Source organism: Pelecanus crispus, chromosome 11, assembly GCF_030463565.1.
Source record: "Pelecanus crispus isolate bPelCri1 chromosome 11, bPelCri1.pri, whole genome shotgun sequence".
In the NCBI taxonomy this organism is placed as follows: domain Eukaryota; kingdom Metazoa; phylum Chordata; class Aves; order Pelecaniformes; family Pelecanidae; genus Pelecanus; species Pelecanus crispus.
Window position 1 is genome coordinate 31,877,503 of NC_134653.1, and position 22,755 is coordinate 31,900,257.

The following is a 22,755-nucleotide window of genomic DNA, read 5'->3' on the forward strand; positions in this document are numbered from 1 at the left end:
AATTAAAGATGGGAATCTTTTTAAAAAAATTGAGCAGACTGTGTTTAGAAATAGCAACACAGATTGAGAAAAAAATATTCACGATATTGCTAGCCCAAAATAATTTTTTGCTGTTAGAGACATCCTCTCTTATTTGTCCTTCATATTGAGTAGTATAATTCTTTGTGTTTCAATGGTATTTTTTTTTAGCGAGAATCTCAAGGCGTTTAGGAATCTGAATGAGCATAGCAAGTTATAGAATGGTAAGATGAGGCGACTTAAAATGTCCTGGATGCAGAATTAAAATCCATAAGCAGAGCAGGTTTAATGAATTATCTTTCTCATAGCATTGCTGTAATATGTGACTGATGGTTTGAGGTCCTAAGCCTCTTACTATCTTTGATCTGATTCATCTTGTTCTTAGTACAATTTCTTAGTTATAGGAATTTACCCTGCCTTTTCCCTTTCCCAAGCATATGCAGAGAGAATCCTGTTTATCCTGTTTGGAGTGAATATCCTGCGCTTTCCCAGGTAGAAAAACAGCCATGTGTCTTATTTACCAACTTAGCAATGTCACTAAAACACTCTAATTTTCAGTGGATTTGCATCTCATAATGGTTGCCTTCCTAACTGTATTATATTCAAATTTTATGTTATCTCCAAACATACTGATCACCTGCTGCTACCAAGTGTATTGATGGCAGTACTTGGTTTTTCCATTTCGCTTCAGAAATTAGTTGGTCTGATCTAAAGTCATTGGGAGAAACTCAAGACTATTTGAACACAAGTCTCCCTCCTACTGATTGGCCTACTTCTGTGAAATTTGTAAGAATATAATATTTGTTTTTAGAAATCTTCTGCCTTTTATTTAGTTCAAATTACCCAGCAGGGTCAAAATCAAAGGAGAAATACAGGTTTTTTGTGCAGGCCTGGATGCTATAAAAGCACTGACGTTGAAAGATAATCTAAAAGTCTTTGGTTCTGAATATGCTATGGATCTGTGAACTCACATGGAGAACAGTTCAAGTCATCTCCATGATACAGAAATACAGCATCTACTGTCTGTCTCAGTTAAGAAACAAATCTAAAGTTGCTGGTTGAGCTCTAGATTATCCATGTCCTTAATGAGGGACAGCATTGTGGGGTGTTTGGATTGATCCCCAAACACCAAATTTTGTTCTTCGCCAGTCCCTCTAAGCGTGCAAGAAAGTAGGAGTGTCTTCTGAGTTCTTAAGGAAACAGAGATTCACTCTTTGAAGTTACAGAAAACCAGTAGCTATTTATGGGGATGTCCTTATACTGTGGTGTGATGGTGCTTGATAGTGGGATGAGTGATGACAAGACGTAGTGTTTGTGTTACAGTGTTGGGACTGTTCTGAGTATCCTCTGGGTGTCTTTGTTTCACTGAGCATACTAGTTGCTTCAGACTAAATAATGTTTATCTAAACAAATGCACCCTAAAATAGAGTTGAAAGATTTTTCAGGACCTCTGCTAGTGATTGTGTAGATATGATTCAGTTTGAGTAATTTGTCAGCTACTCGTCTTTCAAGTTCATCAAATCAATGACACTGTCAAAGGAGCTGTGTCATACCAGTGGGCATACTTCCCAACTTATTACAAGCTTTTGGTTTTGTATTTTTACGATAGCAAAAGTAAACTGTATTTTCAGTAGACTAAAGATGTGCTAAAACTTGCATGCAACAGTAATTTCCTGGAGCAATCCTGGTAGTGAGTTTGAAGGCACTTCAGAAGAGCAAAGTATTGCTTTCATTCTGTTAATAGTTATGCCTAGCTAAAATAAACAGAGGTGCACTTCTTCAAGAATCTGTCCCTTATAAAATTCATATTTATGTTAAGAACACAGTATGAGGAACTGAGGCTTTGTGGTTCATGCAGGATGAGTGTTTGCCTTTTATGAAGGGTATAGCTCTCTAGAATTCGTATGATGGTCATATTGGGTTGGGCTAGAATGAGCTGAAGTAGAATGTCATAAGAAGAATGATGCTATATAAACTAGGGGACATTCTTGCTTATTTTCTTATTAAATTTTTATTTCCTATACCAGTATCTGCAAACAACAGATCTGAGAGAAAGGTCTGGATTCCTTTTATTTTTTTTCCACCTGAGCAGCTGACTTTTAATGCAGAATTTTTTCTACCTTTAAAAGTAAGGTACAACACACTGGTTTGATAGACACATACCAGCCCATATATTTTGATGCTGGCTGTAAGCAGAGCATCTAGTAAGCCAAATAAATATGATCTGATGGCACTTAGCATGATAAACATTGAATTAAATTATGCATATTATTTTCTTATGGTAGTGATGTACCTGAAGAATATATTCAGATCATCATATTACTTGATTAATTGACATAAAAATCTGTGGTTTCTGGGAGACAAAATAAGACTGAAGTCGTATTTTTAAATGCTCCCTTTCTTCTAATTGCTATGTGTTGAATGAGTAATCAAGTATAGACTCCCAAATGCCAACCCTTATTCTATTGAAATCTTAAATTCTTAATTCTGTTTTATATATAAATTCTTTCTTAAATTGTATTCATTTCAACTTAAATGATACCTGAAGATGCCTCTGTAATCCCACAGTCTAATCACAGAACAGTACAGTTAAATCCTTGAGCAACATTCATATAATCAGTTTGGTTTCACAGTGACTACTACAGAGGCTGTTACGTCACTACCATAATAATTTGCTGTTTGTGACTTGCTTTGTTATCAATTGCCTACAGTGCTTTCTGGCTTGTTTCAGTCTGAACTTGCTAGTCATTCCATAAATGCTTTGGAGCTGACAGAACGTCCTGAATTTGCACTAAGTCGAGCATTTGGTTCAGAGAGAAGTTCACTTACCATTTCAGTAATTGGCTTCAGTGGCTAAATGCAAAGAGACCTTGATGGGAATTCATTGCTCCAAAATGGTTGTATTTAAGTAGTTGTCATGGTTTAACCCCAGCCAGCAACTAAGCACCACACAACTGCTTGCTCACGCCCCTGCGGTGGGATGGGGGAGAGAATTGGAAGGGTAAAAGGGGGAACACTTATGGGTTGAGATAAAGACAGTTTAATAGGTAAAGCAAAAGGTGGGCGCATCAGCAAAGCAAAACAAGGAATTCATTCACTGCTTCCCATCGGCAGGCAGGTGTTCAGCCATCTCCAGGAGTGCAGGGCTCCATCATGCCTAACAGTTACCTGGGAAGACAAATGCCATCGCTCCAAACACCCCCCTCTTCCTTCTTCTTCCCCCCAGCTTTATATGCTGAGCGTGATGCCATATGGTGTGGAATATCCCTTTGGTCACTTGGGGGCAGCTGTCCCGGCTGTGTCGTGTCGTGTCATGCCCCCCCTCCTCAGCTTCTTGTGCCTCCCCCAGCCTGCTCACTGGTGGGGTGGTAGGCAGAAAAGGCCTTGACTCTGTGTAAGCACTGCTCAGCAAAAACGAAAACATCCCTGGATTATTAACACTGTTTTCTGCACAAATCCAAACCGTAGCCCCATACGCTGCTGTGAAGAAAATTGACTATCCCAGCCAAAACCAGCACAGTAGTAAATGGCTAGGAATACGAAGTGTACCGCATCATTACAAGAGAATTTCTGAAAAGTTAATGCATGAAGGCTTCTCAATCCATCCTTTTGGTTTAACTAATTGTAATTGTTACAGAACAGACTTTGAAGCTTAGTGTGACATTTACAATGGATATTGTGTGCTGTGGAATTACTTCATTATCAATGTAATCCAATGCCTGCGAAATGGTGATTCAGTCTTTTTGGTCGCCCAGTATGAAGTGTCTCCAGTACACCCAGAAAGTGGCAGAGGAGGCGTCACGATCAGGAAGACTTGTTCCAGGGTGTGGCTCATCTCTCGCGCTCTGGGTGTGCTGACACTGCAATTTTCCAAAACACGAGAAATTTGGCTGCATAATGTGTGGTAGTGGGGGACTATACTTTTATTCCTCCTTGGAAACAAAACAAGGTGGTGGCAATAGTAAATGCTATTTAGGGAGGGTGCGTGAGGCTATCTGCTTTCTGCAGTTTATCCCTCTGCTATGTCTGCATAGGTATAAATCTGCCATTTATACCTCATCCAGAATTGTTTCAGTAAAGATGTTGGTGGGTGTGTGTCAGTCTGGTCAGTTTGTGGACCTGCTGTGGATGAATTCATCTCATTCCTGTCTGAACCTTCCAGAAGTTGATTTCTGTGAACTAGCACATTCTTGCACAGAAAGAAATAGTCTTAAAGAGGTAGCAAGAAGCAAATAGCAGTGCAATGCAAATTTATGCAATGCGATTTATTTTATTCAAAGCAGAAATGTGGTTGTATTTTTAAATTGTATATGAATTTCAAAAGCCTATATATTCATTGTTTTAACTGCTTTTGGAAATATATATACTCACTTCTTGCAGAAATGTAATACCAGCCCAGGAGACCACAAATACAACTTTTAGAGCTGTAATAATTAGATCTGAATCATACAGAAGATGCTTATATGCTTTAAAGTTTTAAGATTGAAGTAATTTTAGGAGTTTTAAGCATTTGTAACTGTGCAGGCTCTGAGCTCTTGGAGTAACTCATGGATCAAAAGAGAAAACTTTCCAGGTTCAAAATTCCAAGTTACTTTCTCTACACCATTGGCAGGATATTTGAGGAATGATTCATGAGCTTCTGAAAGCTTGGCATTAGTGTTATGAACATCAAGAGTATGAAACAGATATTTAAGAAATGCTGTTCAGGCTGTTATTTCAAACATAGTTCTTTATGTGGTGAGTTTGTTTTTCTCTTGGGAAAGTGAAGTTACTGGATTGTGGTGGTCTTTGAAATATATTTTTCCATATCACTTTTCTACAGAAGGGATTTTCTGATTTATTTTGTACATGTTACATTTTCTTCATGGTATGGTCAGAATTTGTTTTCTAGATACCTACTAGTTGACTGCCACAGGGATTGCATGTGATCTTCTCTGGTTACAGATCCCTGTGAGATTTTTCAGCAGAGTTATCTATTCTACACAATCCTTTCAGAATATTTACTCTGTATCTGTTAGCCTTAATGTTCATATATATTTTGCAGAGCACTGGCATGCTTAGCAGAATTAACAAATTGAAGTGATCTCTTTTTTTGAGCTTAGAAATGTGTTGGCATTGAAAGGCATTTTCCAACACTATTTAGTCTCTTAATGGTGTTAACTAAGTTTAATATTAAACTGTTTAATTTGAACTGTTTTGAAGAACTCGTGCTTGACCGATAGCGGATGATCATCAATTAAAATAAATGTTTCACTTTATTATACACATAAACCATGAGAGTAGTGTTCGAGCCTCAAAGTACACTGCACAGAGTCAGGCTGCGTGTGTCTGCCTGCAGAAGACAGAGATTATGCAGTCTGGTTTGAGTCAATTCAAACATTATGCTGCTCTATTCTAGAATGTCCTCTTTGTTTCCGTACCAAAGGGACAGACAACTTGCTTTTCTCCATGGAAACACTGCATCTGTTCCATGGTAGTCGTGAGTCGTGATGTTAGCAAATGTTTCTTCCTTAAATTGCCAAGTTATTGTTTCAAATGTTTTATCAGGTGAAACATTTTACTTTTAAGGTTGGCACTACCTGTCCTGAGGAAGGAGAGTGTGGTGTTGGCAGCATGCTTGTCAGATATCAACTGCACTTAAAGAACTGTTGGTACTGTTATATTCTTGTCATGACTGTACGGTTCTTAAGTGGAGTGAGCTGAGGCTTCAACTTTTTTCCCTGTTTTCTTATTTAATTGCTTTTTAGTTCTTTTTGGAGTACTAGTTGTAGAAAATACAGTCTTGAAAGAAACAGTGGTGGACAGCTGTTTTCTTTTTATTATAGGAATTCCTTTTCTGGCAGTTGGAAAATATCTGCTTTTTTAATTCAGGGTTATGTGGTTAACTTTTATTTATTTTTTTTAATCTCAGCTTGCCAACAGAATTCATCTCTTATCAGATTAGTAGGATTTATTCTCACCTTGTTGCTCATGGATTGCTTTGATCCCTGACAGTCTGTAAAAGGTAAATAAGAAGAATAAGGATATTAATCAGCTAAAAGGGTCAATGCAAGGATTCACATCTGCATTTGAAAATTTTTAGTAGTCAATACGCACACACAAAAACTGCAGTTCATTCAAGAATGTAACACATTTTCGTATTGCATTAAATCATATGTTTTCTAGTAATGGCACAAATGTAAAGTTTGTGCTTAAAATATCTTTTTTTTTTTTTTTTTTTTTTTAATGAGAACTTGTGGCTTTCTGAACACTTAAGTAATATATATGATCAGACTCTTTCTGGGCATTTCCTTAGGTTCCTGTTATGATCTTTTGAGAAACTTGCAGTTAATGTTATTGCCTATTGGTTATACAGATTCTTTTTCAGGAGAGCTGAGATAGATTCAAGGAAGGAAAGAGAACAAATCGAGACAAGTAGCTAGCTGCTCTCTCTTATGAGAACTAAAATGAGGTAATTGACATCTGGAGCCTGTTAGGAAATGCTGGAGTGTGTAATGCTTAAAATCAGTTGATGCAAATTTACGTGCTTTCAGTGTTTTATGAATTCTATTAGGAAATGCTACTGTGAAGGTCCGGTCTCTTTCTAAGACCAAAAGTTGCATTTTCACTATTGCAATAAGGCAGTAATTTACCGAAACGCGTTGCCTATATTTTAGCAGTTTTTTGAATTAAGCTACAATTTCAGTAACCCTGAAACCAGGGCACAAGGGATTGTATTACTTCTGGCCTAGTTGAAGGCCTGTATGTTGAGAAAAGCCAATGACACAGCAAATATATAACCCATGACTGTGGAGAGCAAAATTAAAATATGAATGAGTACCCTGAGCCAAGAAATGCAATATTAGAACATTCTATCTTTCTGTTGAACAGGGGTTTGTTAAACACCTATTAATAAATAATTATTTTAAACTGGCAAAATGTAATGTTGGGGGGTAATTTAGTGTTTGTTTTCTTTTAATATACCTATCCTTGCACAATGTAGATGGTTACTACCTGTGTGGTGCTGGAATGCTCTTTAGGGGCAAAAAAAGAGGTAGTAGGTGGAAAAGAATGGCGGAATACTGTACAACAGCTTCTAGCTTCCTGGTTTTAGGAGGCAGTCTTTCTTAAGGGGGACTTGCCTTTGGCCCAGATAAGGTTGTTGAATTTCCATAAATTTGGTGTTTGGCACTGACAGAGAAGACTGTGAACTAAAAAGAACTGACCTTGATTCTTCTCGCATTTCTGTATTTGTACCAAATCCTTCTTTTATTATGTACCGTTTTCCCATTCCATGGATTTTGATGGGTTGAGGAAAGTAATGGAGGCATGCATGGAGATCCTGGCATTGGAAGGAATAGGGCCTGCAGTGTGAGGAAGAATAGGTAGGTAGCGTGTGTATAAGAGAGAAAAGGAAGGCTTTTCAAGTCCTTGGCGTGTAAGAGTGAAGTGCAGTTTTAGAAGATTTCTGAAACAAAATACGAAGAAGTGTGATGCACTGGGATTTAGCAGGGAGGGCAGGTATGTAGTAGGAGAACCACACCCCTCCAGTGTTCCTGCTGTGTCCAAAGTGTCATCTTATGTGACCCTCTAGTTGTTCTTCTGTAGAACTGTATGCCTCTCAGTTCTTTCACAGCTTAGTCATATTTCGTGCCTATCCTTCTGCTTTGATTTTAGAGAGCTAACTCTGCTTTCATGTTCATGAACGTGAAAGCTCCCACTTAAAAATTAATAGTAAACTGGCATACATCTTGCAAAAACAATGGAGAAATTTTTCTCTTCGGTAGTCATAACTCTGCAGATGGGTGGGTGACATACTTCTGGCAATGCTAGAAAAAATGTTCAGCAATCTCCAAAGTGCTACGTCAGAGTTTTCATGGAGCATAATTTAAACTGTAGACCCATACAGCCAAGGTGGTAATTAATGCTTTTTAAAGTACAATTAAAGTACATTTTTGCAGATTTCTTAGAAAATGGCTGAATTTGGCATGGCCGATCTTGAAATACCAGAAGAAATGTTTCACTTTGTTATGTAGGTTCACAAAGCAGTGTGCCTGATGCTTGCTTCCCACCCCCCTTGAATTGATTTTTAGGAGCACTAATTCGCTGGCTATTAATAATACATGAGGTGTAAAACACTGGTAGGTAAAAGACACGGTTGACTTGTCTCTTTAGTCTTCCTTCCTGTAGCGCAGCAGTCTCTCCTTCAGTAGTGTGTGTGTTGCCTTTAAACATGCTGTATGCCCAGTATGCACACCTGGGCGCTGCTAGTAATGGTTTGGGGAAGTCTGCAACTGGCCACATTTCTGCCTGTGCATGTGTGCTGAGTGGTGCCAAAATGCTGAGTAAACGGCAGGACTGAGACCTGCTTTACAGTTCTTGTTTGTCATGTTCTGAGCAAATAGTTGAGCGAGCAGTCTATTGCTACATGTCTATGTCTCCTTCCCCCCCGGGAGTTTAGATGCGTGCTGTTTGTTGGGGTTTTTTTTAAGTGGGCATAGCTGTTCTGTCAGTGCCTTCATATATAAGCCTTAGCAAATATCCAAACTGTGTTCATGCAGAGCAGTTTACGCTTTTGAAGATTGTGGGGAGACCAGTCACCTTACAGTTTGGCTTTGAATACACATTATAAAAAAAAAAAAAAGAAAATAGATTTTTCGTTATCGGTGAAAGAGCCTTTCTAAAGCTTTTGTAATCAGAAGGAAGATGCTTTCTGTGGCAAAACCCTGATGACATAGTTCCCTGAAAAGCTTATAGCTGGCTTCCAAGTCAGAGCAGCGCTCTATCCTAGCAACGTAGGGAAGAGTCCCTCCTCCTCTTTGCAGAGGAGCATAGCTGGGGCACTGTGCTGGGGACTGCGAGCCAGTGTATCTTGTGATCTAAAAGATCACATGCAGCTGAGGTGGATGTTTACTTTTTAGCTGTCATCATCTAACTCTGTTGATCAATTGTAGTTTTTCACTTCCGATCTCTCTTAAAAACCTTATTCCTTTTATCCTAAAATTCCTGGTTCTCTTGATTTCTCTTGAAGTTAGTTCTCTAGTCTCAAGTTGTTTTTGCTGGGATATTGCAACACTTGAAAAATGTGACTGAAAACAGTAGGGTGTGCAGAGTGATTATATCTATGCGTAATGTTAGCAATGCTGTTAAGGGCTTCGTTTTTCTTTCTTAAAATAGCCTTTTAGTTTAAAGCTCAAGATGAATACAGCAGTATTCAGTGAAGTGAGTTATTTTGACGTTTTAGGTTCAGACTTGCTGTCTTTTAATAGGAAATGGCCTTCAAAAGATGAGGAGTTGGAAATGCTGTCCTGGGAAATGCTTCTGGTTGTTATTGTAAAGCATCTTTTATCATGCATTTCATACACAGACTGTGTATATATAGAAATTTCTTCTGTAGGAGTTAAAATACTGATTTTTGTGTCTAATATTTTTACATACAGGTTTATTCCAGAGTTGGAAAAACTCAAATAATATATTTTATCCATGTTTGGAAAAAGATAGTTGCTACAGACGAAGAGGATTAACACTGGTATTGCAAAAAGATGAGTATGTTAAAACCAAGTGGACTTAAGGCTCCTTCAAAGACCATCAAGCATGGGAGTACACTGCTGAAAACACCTGCATCTGTTGCAGCTGGTGAGGAATATTTAAATATATTAACTTTTCCCTCATTTATCTTCTAACAAAAAGTACCTTGAAAGCTATGGATGTACACTATTATTACTATTTACACCAAGGTATTTTTGCTTGTATTTCTGATCTAATGAAAATGATGTGTACAATGTGCAAAATTTCTGAAGTTACTAATTAGATGTAATCAAGTGGTTTTCCTTGGAGAAACCTTGTTGTGATAAAAATGATTGGGTAGTTTTTGAGGTAAGACTTGTAATCTTTCCCAGATTTTTACCAAAATCTACATTAAATGCATTCAGTATCTCTGTCCTTATATTTTGAATTATTATATTCCAGAGATTATGGTGTTTTCATAAGTAAGAAAATTTGGAATTGTGCTCTTTGTTTTAGAAATCATGCTTTCCAAATGCTTGCTACGTTGAAACTAAGTAATGATGCTCTCTGGAATATTAGTGTGTTTGATGCCTGTTGCTTTCTCATTGTGCTTGATTCCAGCTCCAGCAGAAAAAGCAGCTTCCAGTGAAAAGACCTCAAGCACAACCTCTTCAGATGCACACGAAGAGTTTGTGGATGATTTCAGAGTTGGTGAGCGTGTTTGGGTCAATGGAAATAAACCTGGCTTTATTCAGTTCCTTGGTGAAACGCAGTTTGCTCCAGGACAGTGGGCAGGGATTGTTCTAGATGAACCGATTGGTAAGAATGATGGCTCTGTGGCTGGAGTTCGCTATTTCCAGTGTGAACCCTTGAGGGGAATATTTACAAGACCATCAAAATTGACACGAAAAGTGCTGACAGAAGATGAAGCCAATGGTACACAGACAGCTCATGCTTCTAGAGCTACATCACCAACTTCCACATCAGCTGCTGGTGTGGTGTCTTCGTCTGCTGCTGCGCTTCCCCCTTCAGGAATTCCACAAAAAACTTCACCACTTGCTGCTAAGGAACATTCAGCTCCTTCTCAGATTAGCAATCTTTCAAAAACTGCAAGTGAATCTATATCAAATCTTTCTGAAGCTGGATCACTAAAGAAAGGAGAAAGGGAGCTCAAAATTGGCGATCGAGTTCTGGTAAGGTTTTTCTGCAGCCTCTGTGTCTTCTTTTTGATTGATGAATTGTAACCTGCTAATACTCAAAGATTTTCTACTATTTCCTTGTAAATTTATGCTCTGGCTTTCTTTTCATTGAGTGTCTTCTGTAGGCAAGCTCTTTGCATGCAGTTTTGTCTACTGTAGGAAGATCTTTGCAGTACCAAGATAAAATGCTTAATTTGGCAGTTTTTAATCTGTTACGTTTTGCCAGTGTTTAAAAAAAAACATTTGGTCTTTAACAACATATTTGTAGCTTATTTTTCCATAACTTCAAGAACTACAGTCGTGAGATCTCCATGCAGCTCTCTTGCACTATTCAGGGCCTTGTCTTTAGAAAGCTAACAGTTCAATAATTGATTGTTCCCCTGAGTAGTGATAGGCAGCAACAGAAGTCATCACAGAATGCCACTGATCACCCAGGAATTACGTGTTCTGTTGGTGATGTGCCATGTTACTTGGCTGCCCTTCCTGAATTCAGAACCATAAATGCTTCTGCTGATGTATCAGTTCACTGTTTTGAAAGGGGGTTAAGTTTTGTTAGTTTAAACACTTTTTAAAATAATTATGTTGTATACCTTTTATATTTGGATCAATGTAATAGAGCACGGGTCATTTTTGATAACTGATTTGACACACACCTACTAAAAAAGGTGGGAAACGTTGCTTTGAAGCACTAGCCTTTGCTTGAAAAGGTGGTAGAAAGCTGGTGATACGTTGTTTATGTTGTATTCTTTATTTAAAGGCTATGTATGTAGCCTTCAAATGTAACCAGAATGATATTTGCATGTCCACCAGGTCTATGGTCACTGTAACAGAGATCTGATTTTAGGTTTGAATTACTTGTGTGTGTCATTAAGCTGAAGAATTGTCTTACTGTTATTTTGATATAATCTCTTTTTATTCACAATACAGTTTTTTAAAATTTCCATTAGGTAAAAACAAGGACAGGAGCAAGTGCCCTGGCATAGAAAACATTTCTGGGGGTTACCATAAGAACCTTTTGTAGAAAAAATCTCATGGATTTTATTGTTTGTCCTGCACTGCCCTACCAGATGATGATTCTGCAGGGAAGGTGGATTGAGACTTTAATTTTTTTTTTTCCTTCTTTTTTAAGGAAGAATTTGACTCCTCTTTCTGTGTAAAGAGAGCTTAAAACACAGGGCCAAATTGAAGAAAGTGTGAAGGAGACTAAGGTGAAGTGAGGGCAGGGTTTGGCTGATGGCTAGAGTTGGGCTGAGATGTGTTTTCTTGGAGTGGCAATGGAAACAAAGATTTACCGTTTATCCCTAGCTATTTCTGTCAGAGACTAGAGCCCTGTCCTCTTCCAGTCAGCATCGGTTTTTTTAACCACTTGTTTGCCTTTTTCTCAAGGATCATTGTGAGATATTCTGGGATGTCCTCTTTGGGTGGTAAAATTCTCTGATGCCTATGAAAGCATTGCTCCAACTTTCCTGTATCTTATTAGTGCAAATTACAGAAGAAGCATATCCAAGTGCCACAGCTTGATAGTAATAAGGTCCCAAATTCTGTTTGCTAAGTAGAACAGATTAAACTTAGTATTTCATCGTCCCTACTTCCTCTGCTTGCGTTAAGTCTTCCTGTTGAATCATCAAATTGTAGTTTGAGGTTTTGGGGTAATTCCTAGCACAGCATGTCAGTGATGCATATCTGTAATTTATATGCCAATATAACACAGTGTACACACAGGAATATGAATCTTAAATGGACAGGATTCTTGTCTGCTGGTTTTTAGCCCTTTTGGATCCCATGCTAATTTTTGTAGTAGATTCCAGACTCTGCTGATGTCATGTCTAATAATAATTCAGATGTGTAAGTATCTTAAATCGCCAGGTTAGTGCAAATAATAGTAAAGTTGGCTGAATAATCCATTCATCTGTCAATATTTTTTTTTCTCTGCCACTGAACTCCTGTCCCGCACCATGGGCTGTAGAATTAAGCTGTTACTGAGTAATTGGAGGAAACTATCCTCAGAGCCTACAGCTAGCACCAGTTGTTGTGAAAGACCTGCCTGTCACTTACTGTAGCTTGCTTAGCTATTCCGCCTCCATCAAAGGTACAAATGCCACGGAACCACTCCAAGTAATTTGTTTTTTATTTATACTGACAGCAGTAACTTTTCAGTAATACGTTACGCAAGAGGATCAGAGGCTTGATGGAATTCGTAAGTCCCACCTCATCACAGAATTTCCCTTCTAAGTGACAGTGTAGCGTCACAGGCCTGAGATATGCTCCCATCTGACTGTACCATCGCAGAACTCTAGCAACTAAATGCTGCCCACATTCATCAGTTCTTGCAGTTTGGACTGACTGCTGTTGAATATTTGGTGAAGGTTCTTAGTAAGAGCAGTGCCGTGATGATTATGGATATATGTGGAAAACAACTGCTGAGAATTGCATCTTGAAAACGGTGAGCCTCCAGCAGTGTAGAATTGCAGTTCAGCAGAACAATGAATTCATGATAGACAAAAGCTCATTTGGGAGCCTTATTAAAATGCTTAACTGGAAAAGTATGTCCTTAAGGGCAAATTCATAGATGGGTAAGACACAGCTCGTCAGCTAAGATTACGTTCCAGAATGGACTTCAGATGTGGCTCAACTTTGTTGATCTTTGTGTGTGATCTTAGGGTGGGGAGTGTTACACTAAAGTATTTCAATCTGTTAAATCTTTTCATCTAACTTTGATTTTAAAATGTACTTAATAGGAGTTACCTTGAATTGATCTGTTAAATTTGTTTTTGTTTGTTGTTGTTGGCAACTGGCTGTTCTTGGATGATAACTTTAACAAAAAAGGCAAAACCATACAGCTTTTTTTTCTGCCCAATCTGGGTTATCAAGAAACAAGAGGCCATTCTGACAAATATTTAAATGCCAGAGAAATGCATTTACCAATTCACATCTTGCCTCGGCTTCTTTTCTGCATTACACCAAATGTAAATTTGCAAGAAGTTTGTTGAACCTGAAATGTTGGGTTCAAAGCATTTCAGGCTTGACAAACTGACGTTTCCCAACAGCTAAGCTTTGTTGGAGCATTTTTCAGTTCCTACTGAGGTGTTTGTACTATTCCTCTACATGAAAAGAAGCTGTAAACTCTTCACAGTTGCTTCTGCATTCTGTCACAGCAAAATACAGCATCAGATGTTCATAGCCAGTGGTGTTGGGATGAGGTAGTTTGATTAAAGGCTGTATGTGCAAAGAAATCTTGAAGAGATGTTTAAGGCTGTAGAGCGTGGTCTGTATTGTTTTGTGTGGATAGAAAAAATGTCTTAAGCTTATTTTCTTATTCCTTTGATCTCTAGTTGTTTCACCAGTCTTTTAGTTAGAATTACCAAATGCTACATGGTCACATATGTAGAGTGCCCCCAACTTCTATGGGAGAACTGATGTCTTTAAAAAGTATATAGATTTATTAATAAAGGAAGCTTCCAAGGTACGGATCCCTGATTTATTTGGATACGACGACAGGTGCCCTACAGGTTCTTTCCTTAATTCAGATAACATTAGAAAGAATAGTGGTTACATACGAACTAAGTGTTTGGGACACTCATTCAGATGCTTGTCAGAGAAAATAAATTCCACTGCAAAAGACGAGTTGTGAGGTGATCGCCTATATATTCTCAAATGCTTGCTTAGAGTAACTCATGTTGGGTTGTGCTGAACAATGCAATAGATGTGGAGATTAAAAGATGCAAAAGCAAGCAGGCTTGCTTTTTCAGGGGGCAGAAAACATCTTTTTTCAAAAGACTTTGTATATATAAGAAAAAAAAAGTTTCATTAACATCAGAACAGACAGATAGTGCTTCAAGGTATGTGATGTGTCAGCTGAGTTGTGTTCCTGTGGATGCCTGCTGAAAAAAAATACTTGTAGATTTGCTGCAACAGTCAGCTACAACTTTTTCCTTTTTTTTTTCCCTTCAATTTGAAGAAGACGTGTTCCAGGCTGTTAAATCGAGATGTGAACATCAAAAAAATAGCTCATGGCAGACATCAGTGTCCAGAAGGGAAATATAATAATCATGGAGAAATTCACATTGTCCTGTTTTCTTAGAAGTCATCTTCCTTGACATTCTGGAGGAGTCAAGGCAAATCAAAAGCAAATCAAACTAAATGAAGTGAATACACAAGCTGAAGTATTATACTCCAAAACGGATGTTCCAGTGCAAACGGAGAGGTCCTTTAGATTTCTGTAGTTTACTCCTCCTCAAAGATGATTAGGGTAAAACAGCATACAAGCCCTCTGCTGTCTTGGAAATCTCTGATAAGTCGTCTGTCTGTCTCAAATCCCAGTATATCTGAGCCCTATTCAGCAAGCATGTATTTAATTGCCTAGCTGACTGGAAGCTGAGCAGCAATTTTCCTTTCACTAACAAGTATTTGGAAATACTTCATGTTAATATGGAGAAATGTTGAAAATATAGGGAGATAAAGTACATATTTAAAAGAATTTTGGTTACTGGTATGTAACTCCTTATTATTCAGCTTTTCGTTTGTTGCATTCATGCATAGCTTTTACTGGAAAAAAAAATAGAGGTAAACCAAAGAAAAAGTTATTGATGCAAAGAGTAATTAAAACAGCTCTGTATTAACCATAATTTCCATTCTTAACATCTGAAGTATGTTCTGGAATCTGGATATGATTTAGTTGTTAGAGAGAATGTTAACTCTGGGCAGCCTGATCTCATATTTGGGGATTGCTGTAAGGGAGGAAGCGTTGATGTGGGAATCTGCATTTCCTTCATTGCACTCATCCCGCCTTTACTAGGTTAATGACAGAGTTGCAAGGTCTTTAATACAACTGTAGCTGATTTGCCTGCTGAAAATTAGGCTACAGCTTCAGCATTTTGAACCTGGTATGAATAAGAATTCCTGTGAAAAGTGATACCTTCTTGTGCCAGTGGAAGTGGTGTCGCTAGGTACTAAACCAGCTGGGGAAAGAATAGCTGAAAACTAATTCAGAAAACAAATTACTTTCAGACTAAGCCAGTTTGTGTTTCCTGTTTGAGTTGCAGCTAGAGAACCTGTTGGCGCTGGTATTGTAAACACTTAAGATTTCTTAAGATCCCAATGCAAGGTTGATTTAAAAAACAAACAAACAAACAAAAGCCCCTGAACTAACCAACCTAATAAACCCAACTTGTTGAAATAAAAGAGGGAAACCTGCTTTGTGTGACAACCATTGCACCTATCAAAGGTTGAAGCAGCTTTGAGAGCATCTTAGTCTTTTTCCTGGAGGGACCAGATGCTGTATTTTAAATAAATAAATAAATAAAAATCTTATCAACCTAAGGGCCTTAGCCTTCTCAAGGGATTAAAGTGCTTTCATTCATTTAACCAGTTACAGCTTCATCATGGTCTGCCAAATCTGATGCTTCTGGAGCTAAGCTGTAAAGCTGTAACTTGGGCCTCCATCCATATGTTCACAAAAGGTTGCAAACTAGATTTACAGCCCTATGCTTATGTGGCCTTTTCAGAGAGTTATTCTCTATGCATAAGTAACGTCTACTTTCTTTTTATCGTCTGTTTTACACTGCTCACTAAGTTATTTCTTGCTTCGTTATTTCTTAGCGAGTTCTTTAGTGATGTTAATAGGTAGAGACTGATAGGAGATTATTGTCAGATTTGTTTCCACCCATGTAACCTATCTTCAAGTAAACATGACGTAAGTCTGTCAACTGATTAAATTCCAGGACTCTTAAAAGCAATGAAGGGGAAAAGAAACTTCACATGTAGAGAGAAGTTGCTCCCTTTAGAAGTAATCCTGCATTGTCCATGTGATATTTTTAAGTTTTCCATTTTCTGCTTTCTGTAACATTCTGAATAGAAAATGCACTTCTGAGTTTAGTCTGTTTAAAAATCTATGATAGTATTTAACAGTTAGAAAAACAAATATTCATTGGCATTTTTACAGTTAAAGCAATGTAAAAATATCTTGCACAATGCATATGAGGATGGAAAAGGAAGAAAATCCTGGAAGTTGAGAACATGCAATTGTTGTGTGCTCTGCTGGGGCTGTCCTGAGCCTCGTTTATTGTGACTGCAAATGTATTTCAATGCTTAACTGCTCAGTCGTGCTTTTGCTTTATCCTTAAGCTGAGCTGACTGTAAGGTATTTTGATGGCTTTGTCATGTTAAGTCAAGGATGAAAGTAATTCTTGTATTTATGGATGTGTATATAGACATAGTATTTTGGATACTGTAAAGTATAATGTAGATTAGTTTGTGAAGTGGTTGCCACAGCATGAAATATATGTATGAGAACGTAGCTGAGGGATAGAGGGTGTCCAAAGGCTTTGTCCATAATTTATGATCTTGGTGACTTTCTCTGTGCACACTGCACCTGTCTGTTAATGTTACGTTTAAGCATTTTTCAGGACATATTGTTAGCTATCTGCTCACTGATAAATAAGATGTTAAATTCATCTTATTGCAGCAAGGTGTGAGCTGTGTCTAATTGTGAGTCATTTTGTTTTGGCAGCTTCCTTACTTAACTTAAAACTGCACATGAGTTACTGGGATATAATGGCAGCAATAGGTGACTTCTCCACATGCTTTGTTAACAGCTGGTTCATGCAAGACTGAGATTTTGTGTGTGTGTGTGGACTCCCTGTCTCACTTCCCCTCCCCCTGCCTTCCCAAGGGGAATGATATCCAGGAACATGTTGTCCTTGCTCATTTCAACACAGGATGGGCGAAAGAACAATTTATTTATTTCCTTATTTTAGTCTTCTCCTTTGCTTTTTTTGTGGTGGCAAATTCACATGTGGCTTTTGTAGTATGGAATTGCTGTTAGCTTTCTAGTATTGCTTCCTTTGTGACTGAATGAGTTGATTGAATGAATTGAATCTCAATAGCGGATCATTTTTAATTATTAAATTGTTTTCTTCTGGAAGTGATGGATTGTGTGATAGCACTGGGCCTGTGTGAGTGTCTTATTACACATTAGCTCTTCTGCCCACTTTGGCCTTGCTTTTGAACTTGCTAGTCAACTGCAACCGAATTGGGTAGAAATGTAGAGGTTTCAAAGGTAAGTTCTTACAAGTTTCATGGAAACAGATAGCCCAATGGTAGCGAATCTAACCACCAGTTTTTGAAAAGCTGCAATTTGCCTTCACAGATTTTTGCATATCAGAGAATCCATATGATCAAGGTCTTGTCTAAATACTGTTCCCATCCATAGAGATAGCTGTAGTCACTCTTGCATTTTTAGGTAGCAAAGTCACTTGACCATAATATCCAATGCCACAGGAAAACTGACATCACTAATCCCGCTATTCACAGAATTGCGGGTTTGAAAAATCTGAATTAGGGAGGCCGGTTTAAAGTTTGGTAGATATTCTAGCACTCTTCCAGTCATGCCTTGTGTCAGATGTTACGTAGATATTTCTAAAAGGGAACAGGGTAATCTGAAGCTAGACTGTCTAATATCAAGGAAAAAAAAGACAGGCAAAAATGGACAGAGGAAACGGATGTTGACAAACTAAAATGTGGCAGTTTTGTCAAACTCGTTTTACTTCCTTCTTTGAAACCATAGATTTAATGAAGAATGTGTGGTGGGATTTTTTGGTTTGGTTTGGTTTTTTTGAATACTATCTAACAGTCTAACTTCAAAATTAGCATTGGGCTTTATTGACATATTTAAGAACTGGGCAATGGATGACAAACATGCTGACACCACCCACCCCACCCCACCCAAAAAAAAAAAAAAAAAAAAAAAAAAGTGGCTTGCTTGGTACCGCCGTTGGATATGGTCACTAGTGTGGTTCTTTGAGCTAATCTAGTGCTAATACTATTCAGTGCTTTGATCCATGCTTTGGAAGTAATTGTAAATCATTCCTGATGAAATCTCCGGACAGTCAGAGGGGTAAATAACAATATGCATGGAGTAGTCCAGCGGGACTTGTCATTTCATTTCCAGCAGGACAAGCTGTTGGTTGCATTTTGCATTCAGTGGTAGAGTTTTTAAGCCTAAGAGTGAGAGCATAAGCTGCGTAACAGCCATGGGCAGCTGTCTACTGGAGAGACTGGTGACTGAAGAAGATCCAGGAGCTAAAGATACTGGAGAGGAGTTCATGGATTGATGTGGCAGAAGGACCAATGAAAATACATGGTGCTCTAAGCAGTGCTGACCATGCTTTTGGTCAGTACTCAAATACTCTATATAGTTATGTCCTTAGTTATTTGAAAAACCCATTGGAAACATTGCTGAGAATTCAGAACACGGCTGCAAAATGACTCAAGCAAGAGAAAGTACCTTGCAATAAAAGATTTGAAGAACTCAATCTGTTTAATTTACAAAAGGAAAAATTGAGGTGTCTTGCTTAAAACATGTGTGTTCTTGCAGGGTGAATGACAGTTGCTGAAGAGCTCTGTAATCTTCCAAATAAAAGCATAATGAGAGTCAGTGGCTAGAAGCCGCAGTCAAATTTGTTTCACTTCAAATTTAAATAAGTTTCTAACAATGGAGTGATTAACCATGAAAACAGACTGTCAGTGGCAGCATGTTTTCTGATGGATATCAGCTCTGATCTAAAAATGTTAACACATACAGCTTAGCTCAGTACAGTTACAGGGTTAATTACAGATGTAATTGGGTGAAATGCAAAGAGCTGTTTCAGGAGAGCCAGAGGAGATGATCTGATGGTTCTCTCTGGCCTTGAATGGGTGAACAAATCAATTAAATACAATTGCTTTTGCCAGCTGGAAATGGTTCTCTAAATTTTGAGAAACAAGAGAAAGATGATTCTGATTACTAGATCCCAGGTTTTTCAAAGGCGGTGTTTGTTTGTCTGGATGTTTTTTGCTTCTTCAAGTGTTGTATATTATGGATGCTGTGGTTTGAATGGTTCTGAAAATGCCGAGTCTATGTGACAAACACAGAAACATCCAAGTGATGGTTTTCAAGAGTCACCATAAATAAGTGGTCAGGCAGAAGGGGAGACAGAGCACTTGTTATTCACCTTTTACCTCTGCTCAGCTGCTCTGAGTGAGTGATACTGTCATACTGACAAAGTCTCAGACAGTAGCTATCCTCTTTTCAGAGAGATCTGTATTTTTCAATGAATTCCGTTTAAAAAGCAGTCTCATTTTTTTAGACCATCTCTTCCCCCCGCCCCCCCCCCCGGAATTACACTAGTTTCTTTGTTTCCTACCTCTACTTACCTTTGGAAATGTAGCTCTACAAAGGTTCTTGCAAAGTTTGACGTGCTCATCCCAATGTGCTTTCATCAAGAAGTTTTTTAACTGCTTCAGGTTTGCAAACCCATTTTGCTACTTCACATTGCAGCAAATTAATATAAGCTTAATTATAATTTGATAAATGGAATTTAATCACTTTTCCCATGTGTTTGACATAGGACTAGTGAATTCCAAGCAAATTTCCTCACCCCACAATGACCCGTAGCCTAACCTAGATTCTCTGGCGTATTATTCCTTTATGTTTTACAGCTTGACTATATTGAGTGTGATAACTGACTAAAAAAAAGCTCTGGCAGTTCCTTTCTCTGATCTATTATTTAGTGACCTGCCTTAGAATGAATGAAGGTCATGAAAAACTGTCTTCATGGTAGTGATGCCCCATTTTTCCATATAACTTTTAGAAACTTTTTCATAAACTTTTTCTCCTTGTTTCTTTTAGAAACTGGGCTTTTTTTTTAGTCCTTAATGCACTACTGGGAAGTAGATCCGCTGGCAAATGCAACTAGTTTTTTGGGTTTGTTTTTTTTTTTTTTTCTTTTACATTTTTTGCTATAATTCTTATAATTAAAATTTTTAGTAATTTTTCTATAATTCTCTAATAAATGCTGTAATTCTGTAAGTACAATTCCTTTTTCATATAGGTATATACAGTTTAGTGTAATCGCACCTTAATCTTTTTTCCCCTTTAGAGCCCTAAGTGTAAGTCTGTATATGTACAGCAACTTATATGCATAGAAAAGCCTTTACCGTACTGTGTTGTACAGTAGCACCTCCCATTGTTATACCAAGGGAATAAGTGATCATTTTCTTCAATGCTTTCAAGGTAGGTGTGTTGTCACATGCAGAGTACTTAATTGCAGCTGGAGATAAATATATTGTTTGAGGCAGATGTCTGTGAATGACTGGAAGTATTCAGTAGACTCAGGCTTTATAGAGCAATGCCGACCCTGTCTTTAAAGCTGAAGACATAAAAGGCTTTTGCTTGAAACCTGAGCAAAACTGCATATACAGACCTTCGTCAATGCTATGAGCACTTTACTGCCACAATGTGCTCTGCTTCCTACTATTGGTAAGGATACACATTTCAGTATTTGCAGAAAGCAGGAATGTAGTAGCCAGTTAGGCAAAGAAGCCTGACTAGGTTTGGAAAAAACCCAAAAATTCTTTGGCATTCTTCCTTGCATCTTGTTTTAAAATAATCCTGGTACCATGGTTACAAGACTAGTCACATTGCTCTTTCTCCTGGGGATCTCATGTTGTGCATCCCCATATGTTCTCGGGATATGAATTCCTCCATTTGCGCACTCCCACCGGGCCTTGGGTTGCAGTCCCATGCACATCCACGGTGATTGCCGTAGCAGGTCCAACGGGCTCTGGGCATTGCCAGAGCTTTTTTACTGGATCCTGTCTCCCGGTTTGTGGTGTGGCTGCAGTGCCATACATTTTTTTTTTATCTAAATGTGGAAGATAACCAGGGCCAAGGTATGAAACAAAAAGGAATGAATATTCTGCACCCAAGTTTAAGCTGTATTATCCTGGAGCTAGCGTTACTTACCTAGAGGTTTATTTACAGTTTGAGTTGGAGGAAACGGATTGCAACAGTTTTTCCTGTCTCTGGGAGTCTTCGCATTTAGTTATCCTTTTCCACTACCATGCTTCAGATAGCTCTTATCTTGTGTACCCCATTTACCTTCTATGGAAAGGTTTTTTGTGCATGTATGTGTGTTTTGGTAATTGACTTAACATTGTTTATTTAAAAAAAAAAAACCAAAAACACCCACCACTCCACAAAACTGCAATAAAATTCCTCCGCCTGGTTAAAGAGTTCTGTAAAAGGAGCTGAGGAATCCCTCTGTGCAGGCGCAAACCTGACTACTCTTTGAAAGGATGCTCCTTATCTAGGCTATTGTTCTAGCTTTCCTGTTGATAATTCCTTAATGTGTTTTTTGCAGCCTCTTTTGGTTTAGCTCTGTTTATTGAGGCAGAGAACAGCACAAAATTGAATAGGGAAACAGTACTCACAGAACTAACCAGTCTTTTCACCTAAACATGTCTTCCAAATTTATTGTTAAAGAAAAAAAAAAAAACAACCAAAAAAACCACCAAACCCAAGCTTGCTAGAAAAGGAATAAGGAGGACAACTTGGAAGACCTAGTATGGACTGGTAGCGCAGACACGTGCATGTTTTTCTCTCACACCGAGTAGCGTGAGAGAAAAAGTTAAATTTTATTTTGATGGTTGTACTTATGTTAATGGAAAACTACTACAAAAAGTAGGTTGTGTGTGAAGGTGAATAACATGTGGACTTAAGGAATAATTCTTCCCAGGAAATACTAACCAATGATGTTATATATTCCCTCTTCACCACTGTGCCACAAAGATCTGGATTCCATGTGACTGTTTTGGCTGGTTATGATTCTTTTTTTCTAGGACAGTACTCATGCTTGTTTTTTGAGAAGGGAAGTTTGTGTGTTCTCTGCCAAGAACACCAAATACCAAACGTTCTACTAGTTACTATATTAGGCTGAGTCATGATAACTGTAAAGTTTGTGTATTTTTATTCCATGAAGAGTAATAATTAGCTATGTTGTCACTTAGACCGAGATATAAAGGTGATCTGCAAGCTCAACGTTGTTTCAAGACTGCCCCTAATGAGAGAGGAGAAGGGGACTTCCACCTTGAATGTGGATGAAAGATGTCTCTGTCAGCTTTCTCATTTTAGTAATATCAAAAAGGGTTAATTATTCTTCCCTGGCTTTCTGAGGGTAGCGTAGATTAGGATTTTTTTTTCCTCATCAGCTGAAGCCTTGAATTGCTAACAGAG

At 38.1% G+C, this 22,755-nt stretch overlaps 1 protein-coding gene across 1 annotated transcript in view; it reads left to right on the forward strand.

Annotated features, from left to right (window-relative positions):
• The first annotated feature begins 9,539 nt into the window (after window positions 1-9,539).
• Window positions 9,540-22,755, forward strand: part of CLIP1 (CAP-Gly domain containing linker protein 1) — a 59,619-nt gene continuing 46,403 nt past the window's right edge. Inside the window, exons 1-2 of the mRNA XM_075718516.1 lie at window positions 9,540-9,633; window positions 10,126-10,697. Of these exons, the coding sequence (XP_075574631.1) occupies window positions 9,540-9,633; window positions 10,126-10,697 (666 nt within the window). The remainder of the gene's footprint in view (window positions 9,634-10,125; window positions 10,698-22,755) is intronic.